The sequence below is a fragment of the Embiotoca jacksoni genome, unplaced genomic scaffold (assembly GCF_022577435.1).
Source record: "Embiotoca jacksoni isolate LCO1_2020_lvr unplaced genomic scaffold, fEmbJac1.0.p SCAF_1, whole genome shotgun sequence".
Classification (NCBI taxonomy): Eukaryota; Metazoa; Chordata; class Actinopteri; family Embiotocidae; genus Embiotoca; species Embiotoca jacksoni.
This window is the reverse complement of record NW_027185229.1, coordinates 25,068,121-25,083,039: the sequence shown is the minus strand read 5'-3', so window position 1 is coordinate 25,083,039 and position 14,919 is coordinate 25,068,121. Positions and strand designations below refer to the sequence as shown.

General features: G+C 42.5%; 1 protein-coding gene across 4 annotated transcripts in view; it reads right to left on the bottom strand.

Annotated features, from left to right (window-relative positions):
• The window catches only part of ephb2b (eph receptor B2b), a 126,786-nt gene that overhangs the window by 28,319 nt on the left and 83,548 nt on the right, over positions 1-14,919 (bottom strand). For all 4 annotated transcript variants that reach the window (XM_069149643.1, XM_069149658.1, XM_069149652.1 and 1 more), the window contains exons 4-5: positions 11,260-11,415; positions 8,080-8,415 (exon numbers count right to left, since the gene is read on the bottom strand). In XM_069149643.1, coding sequence (XP_069005744.1) covers positions 8,080-8,415; positions 11,260-11,415 — 492 coding nt within the window. The remainder of the gene's footprint in view (positions 1-8,079; positions 8,416-11,259; positions 11,416-14,919) is intronic.

Sequence of the window (14,919 nt, the reverse complement as noted above, 5' to 3'; positions counted from 1 at the left end):
CTTCTATTTCTCTGATTTGGCCAGTAAAGCACAAAAACATTTCTCACTATAAATTTATTTTCCGATACTGTAGGGTTAAATCTATCTTTTGCCTTCATTGTGGTTAACATGACAATGACCTCATATAAGTATTATATTCCTTTTAAGTATATTTCTTGGTCTGCTATTTACCACAACTGCACCAGCACACAAAAGATGTTAAATAGTTGTTTTTTTTAATGACAATGTAATAAGCCAAAAACAACTAAACACTGTTTTTTTGTGCAAAGAGGGACTCCAATTCTAAATCTGTTACAGAGGAGAAAGCTGTACCATTACCATGAATGTACCACAAGTCCAAACAGAATCTGTCCTTTTCATAGCCAGTGTCACTGTCCTTTGGTAATTTCTCTGATTTGGCCATTAAAAAAAAAAAAAAAAAAAAAAAGTTTTACCAAGTTAACAGCTTAATTTGTAGTTCAAGAAGCAGACATATTGTGTCATGGATTCACATGATTGAGTAGCTTTCCATATCACAACGGCCACTGCGATAAAATGAAGAATAAGAAAAAGCACATCTGAAATATGAACAGTTGGTGTGGGATCCTCCTAACTGGAGACCTCTTGAGAAATGTGAAGTGCCAATTATTTGACAATAATAATTTACGCAATGTCCTGATTTATGCTCATTCACATTCAACAAAAATTAGCGTCTAAGAGCCGTTAAGCTCCGTCAGTTCCTCTTGTTGCCACTCAGCAGCTCCACAGTAACAATTTCATGACATAAACATGATGTGGAAATTGCACATGGTGCATCTGCTCCATTTCTATGTCGATGAGCAGCGATGACCTCTGGCTTAACATCAAAGTCATCCTTATCTACACAGCGTGAGTGTCCTGCATTGAGTGGCACACAATAGCAAGGATTATAAAAGATCATCTCTGCTTATAAAGTTCCTGACCCCAATTTACACGTAAAACCTCAGAGACGACGAGGGTGGACGCAGATCACGTGGTCCGTGTGGATGTGTGTGAGCGAATGGAGGCCACATTAAAAAAACGAGAGGTATTAGTGACATATGAGTAGGAACGGAGGGGTGGGTGGGGTGGGGGGTGGGGTAGGTGGGAGGGCTGTCATGTTCAAACCAGAAACTCTAGACAGCGGCAAAACGAGTCACTCAGACAATAATGACTCTGTTTTGCAGCCGCCTTCATAGGAATACATAATATATGTGTCAACAGGAATTTGAGTGTGTTTGGCAAACAGAAAGGGTGACGAAAGAAACAGAGACCAAAGAGACAGGCTTAAAAGAGACAGAGGGGGGATTGCCATTGTGTTCATCACAAATCCATTTGCTTAATTGGTGGAGTTAACTCTATAAAGTTTATAGAAAAAATGCATAAATTAAAAAAACAGTGCTGGTTGGGTCACGATCCCTTTCTGCTTCATAACCTTTATTTATTATCTTTTTTTTAAATGATCCATGCTCTTGGATGTAAAATGTAAATATAGGGCTGCATTAAAACACGGCCAATTATTCAGGCATGTGGGTAGACAGCTAATGTACTCAACAATAATGAATCGTACATTCACGTTATGTCCCCTTTTACGGCCCACTGGTCCAAAAGATCACGGCCTTTTAACCTAGATTCATATGCATGCGATGGTTCATTTCCTATTCCTCCTCCTTGCACAGGAGAAACCCTGCAGATCACATCCCGAAGGAGGAGGAGGAGGAGGAACATATAATGTACCCAGAAGAAAAAAGAAAAAAAAAAAAAATCACATGGCTACTGAATGATTTATGAACAAGATAAATTAGTTAACAAATTTTGACAATCCTTGTGCTGATTCTCTTTTGGGGACACATAATTAAATTCATATCACATGCATAGGTTATCTGATGAACCTCCCTGCCGGCCCTGCATACTGCTTACCACACATTTCATGGCTAACCCGATCCCCCCCCCCCCTCTCTCTCTCTCTCTCTGCTGCAGTGCTCGTCGGAGTCGCTCTCTGTAAACATGTTGCTCGGTATCAACAGAACCGTGAGAGTGCGGGCGGACGTGCTGGCCGACGACCAGAGCAGCCCTTCTCTCGCGGCTCTGTCAGCGCTGAGCTTCAGGTGCATGCTGAGGCCTCCTGTCTGTCTGCCTGGCTGACCTACGCTGGCACCCACCATATGTGCCCTTCTTAACGCCTTCTGTCACTGTCACACCACACGCCATGTATACCGGTGGTCCCTGTCTGACTCTCCGTCTATCAGCCTCTTCATCTTTCTTTCAGCTTTTATCTCATCGAGCTCAAGTACACGGAGCTGAGTCTTGCTGAAAATCCACCCGCCTGATTGAGTTGCTGCTGCTGCCGCTCTGCTGTGTGTTTTCCTACTTTACTGCAGGTAAAATCTACCTCTTGCCTTAATCGTCTTTAAAATGACAATGACCCCACGTAATGAGGGGGTTTAGATTAATTTTAAGCAGATTTCCTGGTCTGTTATTTACCAGAACTGCACCACCATACAAAGGATGTTTAATAGCTTTTTTTATGACAATGTAATAAGCAAAAAGCAATTAAGGACTGCTTATTGTGCAAAAAATAATTATAATTCCTCACAGGTTAAAATTACTTTGCATTAAACAAAGGCAGGTAATCAATCACAAAGCCATGCCATTACCATGAATGTACCGCAGGACCCAACAGAATGTGTCCTTTTAATAGCCCGTGTCACTGTCCTTTGGTCAACAGTGTCGTAGCCACATTTGGCTTGCCTGGTGCACATTCTGGCAGCGCCGCCTGGCTTTGTACCAGTTGCTTTTCACACCACGGCTCTGGTAGCCTGGCTACAATGGACCTGGGCAATTTGGACAATAATTAAGTCATAAATCTTTCCCAGACCATATGAAAAGGCTGCATCCTTATTACCCCGCCACCCCGCCTCCCCACCACCACTACCCCCCTCCACTGAGTAATGTGGTTCACTTCCACAATCAGCCAGTTCAACTGATAAGAAACCAATTCAGTCCCTCTGCTTCTCGATAGCATTAGCAGCAGCAGCAGCACGCTCACCTTGAGCTAATGAAATGCTTCAACAAATATGTCCTCTGGAATCTCATATACTCAAACACTACAGAATGCAATATACACGGTATATGGGGCATCTAATTCATCTGTTGTGCAATGCAGATTTTTGTTTTTCACTGAATACCGATGGTTTGTATTCAGGTAGGAGATAATCTCCACTGAAATTGATGACGCAGCAGCTCTCACGTAAGCTAGCACTGAACTGGCAGTTCCATTCTTGGCTATTGTTTGTGTCTTTACCTTTTTACGGCAGCAGTCTCGCCTGTATAGAATTACAGGACAGTGCCTTCATAAAAATCATTAATAACATATAGTGATGACGACAATTTCCACCAGACCCATGCCTTTCAAGTATTACTGACAGTTCGAACACGAGCCTGGATGATCAGACCTGAAATCAAACACTTGCTGAAATGTGTGTGCGATACGTACTATTATTCAAATATATACATTGTGCTTTTGATTGCGTCTATTCAGACGTTTGTCTGAGACCGCGTCAGAGCAGAAATGACAGGATAGTGTGGTGAAGTCTATCAGGACTAAATCACATATCATCATGAAATGTTGATTAAACTTCACGATGGCAGTGAGGCTTCAGCGACAACTTTTATTTCATGCAATAATGAAAGATGAGAAGGGAACTATATAGGCTGATAATGTGTCCTCTGGTCTTCCTCTGTCTTCATCACGCACATCTCATATAGCGGGGTACTTTGGTATTGTCATTTAAAAGAGTTGCACAGTTGACCTTCATGCTTTATGACAATATTCTCCCCAACCAACAGGTCATTCATTGTGCCAATTGTTTCTCAACTGCAAAAAAAAAAAAATGCTGCCACATCATATAAAGGGCATCAGATGATGTTTGGCACTGGAAAACTACCGGAAAATTAAAACTTAATTTTTTTAAATTAAAGGGCCCATAGTTGACATACTTCCGGGGTTTTTATTTGGAGTCTTGATATTCCTAAAAAAACAATTTTGTGGTTTAAAGTACCAAAAATCATCTCAATATAGTTTTACATCTTCTCTGCGGAGCTCTTTACCAAGAACAGGCTGTTTTCTGTTTGTGTCTTCGAGGCACGTCGATATCAGCGACCCTCTTCTGAGTGGTTGACATGCGAGTGATGCAGGTCAACCACATGTTCTCTTTGCTCCGCAGCAGAATAGCCGCTTCGTGTTTTCGACCATATAAAAGGTTGGACAGTGGGCGGTGTAGAGAACGAACAAACGACATGGCGTGTGAGTTTGTGATGTCACAAACAGTACAGTTGCTGAATAAAGGCTGTGGGCTTTTCTCTTTGCATTTTGATACTATCAAAATATTTATCCAGCACCTAGACCTGATTTATAATGAAAAAAATAAATGGAAATATGATTTTATACAATATGGGGTCTTTAACAGCTGATGCCTGCAGCCTCACAGCAGCCTGCCATCAACCTGTGACTCGTCTTTTAGGCTTCACCTTATTGGAACTTTATTTTATTTCTACTGAAATCAGTTCACCATAACATGACCATTGCCAATAAGAATGCAAAATAACAGACACAATGCTGATAGTCGCAATTGATCCCTGGGCAGGGAGGCACGATCTTAAGTGCACCAAGAAAAATTGAATTTGTTGCATTTTACTTTTCCTCTCATAACTTAAAAATTTTGAAACTTGCTGCTAAGTGGTGCACAGTTGTAAATCTCATCAACTGAGCAGATAATGTGCACCACAAACACCACAAAAAAAACAGAGAAAACATTCTCCCCCCATCACCACACAGAAGGGTGATCCCTTTAGGAGACCAGGACCCTGAGGCGCGTTAATAAAACTACACACTGTGTTTATTTGTATAGAAATTAAGTGGTTAACAGACTGGACTAAAATATTTAGTTAACACAAAAAAAACCTGCAGATGTAAGATCTAATGGAGAGTGACAGAAGCAGAAGCCGCTATTTCACAAGCACGATGCAAATACATAAGGACACAGTTAATATGTTTGTTACGGTTTAAAAATCTTGACTTTTAAGGACGAGGCTGGTTCTATATTTTACTTTCTGTCAACAAAACTTAAGACCAGAATCAACGTACGGTTAAGTCCATCTGTCTCTGACTTTACGATCCGGCCTGCGGCACTCTGAAACCAGCTCTTCAAGATTTACATCTTTAGTCGGGAATAAATGGAACTGAGGCAAAGTAATTTTCTAAAACAGATGGGAACTGGAGTTTACAGCATACTCACACAAGAGTACATTTATTAGGGTCTATTTTAAGAGGCGGATTAATACCAATTTCCTGTAATGAATATTTTTCGGCGGCAGACCTTTGCAATGACTGAAAAGAAACTGCAGTTCTTTGTAATTAAAGCTCCACAGAGTGGCCGATGTATGGAGATGTTTTAATAGTTTTTGGACTTATTGCTATTTTTATTTGACTTGCAATATTATTAATCCAAAACGGCTACAATAATGCCATATGTAAGACAGATCTCTGCAACGATTAAATGCAATAATACATTTATACTGTACGCATAATACTGCACCATATGCTGTTTGTGAGAGTGGTCCTGTACCACCTGCCAGGCACATTTAAATCACCTCGCAGCAGACACTTTAAGGCTCAGTTCGTGACATAAAGCGTCAGATTTGCAGCTCCGTGTCTCACACCTTCTGCTTATTTTAACGTCGCATAAGAGTAACATTTTAAAAACAGAGCGAAGCCAAAGTAGATGGCTTAACCGTGACTCATTATTCTTTCAAAAAGGCTTTGAGGCTTCACTTTGAGGGTCCTGCGTTTTCGACACAATACAAGTTGTGGTGACTTAGTCATATGCTTATAAAATGACCTCAAACACCATTCAGCCCGGCGGTTTGCCTTTTGTGTGGCATTACAGTGTGTAATCAAGAGCCGCACTTTCCAGGGCAATCAGGGCCTTTATCACAGAGGAACTGTCGCCAACCACCTACAGAGTGGGAGGATCAGCCCTGTGGGGTAAAAGAGTGTGGTAGGTGCTTGATTGGGTGTGGAAAGCGCAAAGTTTTGATCGCAACTCTCCGCCCTGCCGCCCTTCACACCGCCGAGGCACAGCTGAAGAGGCAGAAATGAGACTAAGACACTTTCACGCCACTCCCTTTAAATTTACTTATTTGTTTGCCGGTTTCATGCAATGCTGCAGCGTCTGGCCCAAAGCAAGTTTACTGAGCGATTAACACGCACGTATGCATGCAAAATTTCATAGACTGTGCTTTTTGCTTTTCCTCATCTCACGCTCTCATTTTCAGCGTATGAACGAGGCACAGAACCGCCTGAGGTAATTAGGGGTGACACGATGTTTATGTAACCTCCAAGCCTCACAAACCAGATGCAATTACGGGCTCCTGGTCCCCGTGACCCCCAGCCCTGTTGCGCAGCACCGCAAAAACTCCAATCCTGCGTCCCAGGAGTGAGCGGGGGAGCAAGGTGATGGGGGAGGGGGGGGGGGGACGAGGAGTGGGGGCGAGCAAGAGTTGAGTTCTTTTCACAGCTCCCTCTGACGCGAGCCCTCGCTGCCCTAATCCAAAGTGACGGGCACTTCAGTGGAGATGGAGCAGAGCCCCCCAATTTCCGCCAGGACCCCTCGGCAGGAGAAGCGGAGAAGCCAAGGGTTGGGGTGGCAGACTTATTGTGGCCCAGCGAGACAGAGCGGGGCAGGGGCCTCATTACAACGCTTAACTGCACTCACAGGCCCTCATTAACCCACCACACCAGTGACTCAAATCAAAACAGACAATAAAAAGGGGTCGGCGTGTGAATAAAGGCCTCCATTTTGGTGTGACAAGAGTTTCCGCATTGTAAAGGAGCACTTTATGGAGTTTTTAAACAAATAGATGTCGTAAACATTGAGGTTCGTTACAATGGATCAAATTAAGTGAAGAAATCTCCTCTTCTTAGATGCGGGCTTGCAACTTGTATACAATTCCTTTTTCACTGTAGGCATCCGGGCATTTGGGAATACCGGAAGTTAAACTAAATTATGACTACCGTAAAAAAAATAAGCACTAACACAGTGCATTAGGAAGCTCAGTCACATAAACCCCCCCCAGTGGAGGGGGATTGGGTGATGAAAGATGACAGGCACTTAAGTATGCTGCCAATGGGATGTGAAGACAGTGCAAAGATAAAGCCCAGCCTGTAACCACCGCCCCCCTCCCACCCTCCTTCCCCGCACCGCACCCTCACCCCCACACCCCCCCTTGAGGGGAAGCGAAGCTTGGCACGCCAAATGATGCGTTTCATAGAGACAATTAAAGGGCAAATCAATGCAGCTGCCTCAGTGAAATAATTACAGACGTGGCATCTGACTGCAGCCACGTTCACATGCTGAAAGCATGTAGTGTCAAAATAATTACAGAAGACACACGGACGATTTTAACAAATTTCTAGAAAATCAAAAATATTAAAAGGTTTATAACCCACCGACCAAGTTGTTTCTATTAGGCCTGCAGACATAATAAAATGTGGCTTTCTTGTGAATATTTGATGTCGTTTTTTAAACAAAGCAGCACATACATAGCATGTATATAGCTGTATACGAGTGTCATTCACTACTTTTTTTTAAAAAATTAATCCTAAAACCAAGAAGGTGGATGAGTATAAAGCTGTAATCAGGGGAGAGAGCAGCTAGTCTACTCTCAGCTCCCCAGTCTCAAATACGTAGTGATGAGGTCACACAGTAAAGACCAGCGGGCCATCACATTCTGTCACATCATCAGTGGTACAGATTTTACAGTTCTCAATCTGCATACATCACCACACAGGACAGGAACAAATCAGACGGAGAGGAGAGGAGAGGAGAGGAGAGGAGAGGAGAGGAGGGGAGGGGAGGGGAGGGGTGGGGAGAGGAGAGGAGAGGAGAGGAGAGGAGAGGAGAGGAGAGGAGAGGAGAGGAGAGGAGAGGAGAGGAGAGGAGAGGAGAGGAGAGGAGAGGAGAGGAGAGGAAACCACATGGGGAATATAAAGTGCAGAAGAAGACAGATGGGCCCACTTACCAGCCTGGTTAGTGGTAATGTTGACGGAGGCATACTGAGGGGAGTAGGGGCTCTGATCTGACACCCCGTTGACAGCCTGCACCTCAAACGTGTACTGCGTGTGGGCCAGCAGGTCACTGATGTAGACCCGGGATTCTGTCAGGCCCAGCTGACGGGGTAAGAACTGAACGTTGTCCCCACAGCGGGTGCAGCCTCCCCGGCCTCCGCCGCAGCTCTTGCAGATGATGTTGAACACCACGTCCTCGCGGCCGCCCGAATCTCGAGGAGCCATCCACTCCAGCATCACAGAGGTCTCATTCACGCTGGAGATCACAGTCTGCGGAGCTGAAGGCACAGCTGGAAAACACGGGACAGAATCCGGGGTTAGAAGATTCGAGAGGTGACGCAAATAGACAAACATTTTAGGACGGAGGGTCTTTGAACAAAATGTTGTGCATCCAGATGATTGCTTAGAAGTGCTCTTGTGTATTTTGTGAACCACACCGGAGTGAATGCTGCACATATCAGTTAGCAGTGTAACAGGTGTCCAAATAGTAATCAGGAAAAAATAGGTTGAATTCTGTATCTCGGAGTTTGGATCCAAACGTAAAGAGGCCACATTGTTTGTGCAAACGAATTCAAGTTTGCATTAAATATAACAAAAACGTACGAACAAATTAAAGTGAAATCATTTTTCCCTTGACTTGGGTTTTAAGATATCCTGCTGATAAACAGACAAACAAAGCTGAAAACAGCTCTTTGGAGGATTTAACAATCTAATATTAGGATTGTCCACTCAAGATTTTAGTTGCAGCTAAAAACATTGTATGTTTACATTCAAGTGACAACAGAGGCAAAGTAGGAAGTTTGGTGACGTTATTATAGAGAGACAAACTCCACATCGAGAGAAGTTTTTTATTGTATAATCAAAATGACTAAATCCCAATAAACTAGCAACAACTAGTAATTTCAACCTAAAATACAATGTTTTCTAAACCTTAACCTATTGCTTATATATTTTAACACAACTCATGAAACTTGGTTGGTGGCTTTTCTGCCTAAACGTGACTTAAATCATAATGTTGACATCATACTCTGTAGTTATAGAAACAAGTATTGTTTTTCTGTTATTGTGCTGTTTTGTCTTTTTAATTTGCAAATTTAAGATCAACAAAACTCAGTGGTGGCTTTTACCCAGCAGCTAAAGATGGAATTAATTTAGGACAATAATTGCATTGTTCATTGATGAATGTTTTTTTTTTTTTAATCAAAATATAAACAACAGTTATTTATAAAGGTTTAGGAAGGTACAGACAAATGATCTCATATACAGGTGTCGTTCCAGAGGACTTAAACAGTGACGTATTCTGATATTTAATTGGACTTTTCTAACACTGGTTGAACACTGAATGATATAAATTACTTGCCTTCTGCTGTTTGACATGAGAGTTTTTGTTTTAAGAGAAGAAAAACCCCCAAAAATCAGAGAAGACAGATGATAAAATGTGGTCGTCACTCATAAGTCAAAACGTCAAGGACATTTTACTTTGCGCTCTACAATCTGCAGCATTGATATGATTCTGCGATGGAAGTTGTGTCCTTGATGGCACCGAGGGTATAATTATGAACTCTACTTAAATAACCCCGGCACAAGAGGAGAGAAAATCCACAAGCTCGCAGGGATCCTGCAGCCTCTTTGAGGTCTGAGCTCCATTCCAAGCTGGCAGCGCCTCGTTCCCTTGGGATGTCCATTTACACTCTCTCATTTTCAATGCTGGTGTCCACTTTGTCAAGTGTTTTCTTAACATCTATTCTTGACATATTTTCTCATGGAGCATCGTATAGAGTTACTGCAGCGGAGAGAAACCTACTGTTTCTCCTATTGAGACATTCTTAGCAGCGAGGCATCACAGGGTGGAAACTTTCCACATGGCGCTACACGTTGAGTGACAGGCCAAACAAATAAACAATGAGAACTGTTTATCTTTTAGAGACATGTGCACCTAATTATGGGGGACGTATCCTGTGGGACTAATGAGATGAACAATTCCACTCCGCCCACAACATCCTAAATCTGAATCGATCACTTCTTATTTAACCTCCTTTTAATTGGCAGCAATTAACAGATCTCCGGCTCTGGAAGGAAGCCCACTGGAGTGGCCTTCTTGGTGTCTCTCAGAAACATAACTCCTCCTTGGCATCTCCTTCCCGGGGAGGAGGACTAATATCACCCCCCCCCCCCCCCATCCATTAGCTGGCGGGCCACTCTGATGGGCCCATTCCCTTGCTTTAATCAGGCCAGGCCCTGCTGCGTTTAATACGGGTGACGTGACGCTGCTGCTTTCTCATTCACAACAGCTGCTCAACTCCCATAGCCAGGCTTATGCAAATCTCCTTTGTTGGAGACCATCAAATCTTTTCCCTCCTCTCTCCCTTTCAACAGGCAGAGAGGGAGAGTGAGGAAAAAACACTACCGAAACGTTGAAAGGGGCTTCTTTTTTTTTTTCTTCTTCTCACTCACCCCCATTTTGTTTTAGTTAGACCACACTCTATGCACTGATTATCTGCCTCTCTGTCACACACACACACACACACACACACACACACACACACACACACACACACACACACACACACACACACCCCTTCTCCTTCAAATTCCTCCTTCTTAAGTTCTTTCTACACTTCTTTCCCTCATGCCTCACCCCCTCCCTTGCTCACTTTTGCTTGAGTCTATCCTTCAGTCGGGCTTTTCTTTCTCCACAACCTCAGTGTCAGTCTCAAATTCAAATTCAAATTCAAACAGCTTCATTGGCATGACAAGAGAGAGTCTGGCCTCGACTCATTCTCCGAGTCTGGCCCTCCACAAAGCTGCGCGCCCCGGCCCAGTAACCTCTGGTCCGGTTTGGAGTACGGACTGTGTGATGTTGAGGAGGGGCGGCTGAGCCCTGTGTGTCGGGTCAGATCTGTGGACAGCCACACTATGAGCGTGTCAGCGTCACGTTTGTGTGAGGGACAGCTCTGACAGGGTTTCTCTGTTTGGAGTTACACAGACTACCACTGTCCTTTGATCCCCGGGGCTCTTCTGCTTGTGGTACGAAATGTGTACGTGTCAAAGAGTTCACATGGGAAACCGAAAGAATATCTATTCACATCTGCGCGCTGTATGTGTAAGTGATTGGAAAGCAGAAGTAGACATACTGGTGCACGGCATCTGGAGAGGATCGGAGTCGGTGCGATAGTATCCGTTGCGGCAAACGCAGTTCATGGCGCCTTCGCTGGTGGTGCGGCTGTTGATGGGACACTGCAGGCAGGGCTCATCTCCTTGAGTTGGTTTGAAGAAGCCCGACGAGCAGGCTGAAAGACAGAGGAGAATACAAAATTTGAATTTAGAATAAAAAAATTACAAACACTTCATTTTTAAAAAGCAAAGCAAAGGCGAAATAATGTCTTTTTGTGTCAAAAAGTTTGTTGTATCAATTGCTTTATTTTAAAAAATAGAAAAGTACAGTTTTTTATCAACACTCAAAACACTGAATTTCCCATTAAAATACAATACAATTTTACTTTTTAATTTATGTTCTGTATTTACTGTACAACCCTATATCCAAAAAAGTTGGGGTGCTGTGTAAGAGGTAAATAAAAACAGAAAGTAAAAGATTTGCAAATCAGAAAAAATCCATATTTAATTGAACATTGACCAAAGACAGTTTGTTGAAATAGAGAAATGATTGAATTTTGAATATATTTTGAATTTTAAATTTGTCTCAAAAAAGTTGGGACAGGGTCAACAAAAGACTCCAAAAGTTGCGTAAAGCTAACAACAACAACAACAAAAATACCTGGTTGAACATTTCACAACTAATTAAGTTATTTGAACCAGGTCAGTAACATTAGTGGCTATAAAAAGAGCTTTTCAGAGAGGTAGAGTCGCTCAGCAGTGAAGATGGGGGTGAGGTCCACCACTCTTTGAAAGACTGAGAGGGAACATAGTGCAACAATTTATGAATAATGTTTCTCAACGTAAAACTGGAAAGAATTTGGGGAATTCATCATCTACGGTACAAGAATGGGACAACATTTCACTTCCAAAACTGGTCTCCTCAGTTACCAATTGTTGACAGAGTTTTGTAAAAAGAAGAAGTGATACAACACAGTGGTAAACATGCCCCTTTCCCAACTCTTTTAAAGCGTGTTGCTGGCATCAAATTCAAAATAAACATATATTTTTGATGAAACCAAAAACATTCTCAGTTTTAACATTTGATATGTCGTCTCTGGTCTATTTTAGCAATTAAATATGGGTTTACATGATTTCCAAATCATCGTATTTTGTTTTTGTGAACATTCCAATTTGTATGGAAACGGGTTTGTATACATCAACAATGGTCATTTTTATTTTGTCCCTTGGACAGTGTTCACCATAAAATAGGCAGCAGGTCAAATGTAGTAGTCTGTGTATATACACTTGTTGCCACTTCAGTATTTCAAGTGATTTATTTTGAGTTGTTCGGTTACATTGTGCCGCACAAGAGAAGCCATTGAGTGACCTGAATTCAAACCAAGCCAGAAAAACACATAGACCACGAGTCCAACATAAATAAATATCAGTCGCTGCCCGACATACAAATACACAAACAGTGTGCCTCACGCAACTCTCTGCCGATATGACAACATGCTGTACGTTTGCTTTGAATTATTCACTGTGCTGCAGTTGCCTGAGAAATGTCTGAAGTGCCCTGCTTTCTGTTAAGAGCCTTTTCAAGGGCCTCTCTCTCTCTCTGGAGACCCTGGGAGGGAAGTTACATTCATCGCGTAGGAGCTGCCATTTCAGTCTGTATTGGATGCATCAGACTGCGTGTGGGTGAATCACAGGCTTCACATGGTGTGAACGTGTTTGTGTGTTGCCATAAGGGGCAGACACTACTGCGATAAACAAACTAACCTAGCTGTCTGTAAAATCCCCTTATCCCCCTCCTCTCCACTCACATCCCGCCTAAACCTTTATTGCTAAAAAAAAAAAAAAAAAAAAAAAAAAAAATCATAAAAAAAGAATAACCATTTTTCCAGCATTTGCACCTGCACCATGTCAAGAGCTTTTCTTGTATCTTGGGCCAAAAAAAAAGCTACGGTTTTGCTTCAGGTAATCCAGCTCCCACCTACCCCTCTGATAGGGGAGGAAAATACAGAGGTGATGGAAGTACAGTAACATGAAAAATTCACACACGGGACAAACTGCGTATCTGAAGTTAAAACCCCTCAGGTGGTTCAGGGCTGTTATTTTTCTATAGCAACGGTGTGAAAATGTATTCAGTCTGATGAAAGGAAACAAAGTAAAGCAGATTTTCCTTTAATTTATGCTTCCTTTTTTCATCTATTTCTATATTTGTAAGTTAAAAAGAGTAGGTTCATATACAGATACTTTTTTTTAAATCCACTACCGAAGCTGACTATGATGAGCCCTTTTCTTCTTGTGCTTGAAGCAGTCAAAACTATTTGTCTTGTCATTATGAAAAAGATGTTTTTTTCCCCATTTTTTTTCACCCATAAAAAAAATGACATGACCGCCATTTCTACATTGTAAAGTAATAAAACTACAGCCATTATTTCACTCTGAAGCTGCACCGGCAATTACAGCTCAACTGCAGCATCTGGAATATGGAAACATCAGCAGCTGCAACTCCAATTTAAAGGAGGTCAAATCACAAGGCAGAATCAGTCCGGGTCCAATCCCAGTGTTTATATTAGACAGACACATCGCTGGACTCAGAGACCCAACAGCCCACAGATTAATGCTCTTTTTTCCCCTGCTGGAACTAAAAGTCCATTATTCAGAGCCGTCACCTTCTGGATCCGAGTCCTACAGTTGTGACAGATACAGATACTTTACAAAACAGAAAGCACTGGACGGATTTGTTTAAGATGTGCTGGGAAAGCATTGTCAAATGTACAATGCAAATAAAAAAATTAAAAAAAACTTTAATTGCTATGACAACCACTGTGGAAAATGATGTTTGTTTTGTTGGTTTTACAGATACTCTGCAGTTTAATGAATTACATCGGTAGTTGAGCTGTATCAGCTCTTCAAGGACAGTCTAAATGGTTCAATACGATCAACAAACCTTGCGTGGTATTAGCTTTAGTAAAACCAGCTTTACCAAAACAGTTTGTTTAACAGAGAATCTGCTTTCATTAAATTCCTATTATAGTATGTCAAGCAGCTTTGATTTCAGCGTAAGAGAAAGGGAAAGCAATTTAAGCTTCTGTGTGCTTTGAAATGGGAACACATTTTAATCATTACTTCTGTATATGAAAAATATAAAGGTTTGCCTGACAAAGCAGTGAGCTGTCTTTGTTATGGTCTGTGTTGATGATCACAAATGTCAGTGCCAGAAAGTTATTCCCCCCCCCAAAAAAAGCGGATGTAGCCTCGAAAATCTCCTCGCTAAGTGTTAGCTTTGACATGTTTTTCTTCCCCCATGATTGATGGGGTGGGGGTGGGGGGGGGCGGTGGGTATACGGGGCGAAACATGAGGCATGGACATTCACACTGCCAGACAACAGTGTCTGTGAAAGAGGCCCGGGCAACAGCCATGAGGGGGAATTGGGATCGAACCTCGGCGGCACAGCGAGGTCTGCAAGAGCACGGCGCTCCGAGGAGCAACTCCAAAGGGGAAGCAGCATAAAGAGGCGGGTGGGGGTGGAGGTGGTGTGTGTGTGTGTGTGTGTGTGTGTGTGTGTGTGTGTGTGTGTGTGTGTGTGTGTGTTTGTGAGGATGGAAACAAAGAAATAAGAGGGGAGAGTTGGGGAACGGCTGTGTTTGGGATTTCTTCTTTTTTTTTTTTTAAGCCAAGGAATTCA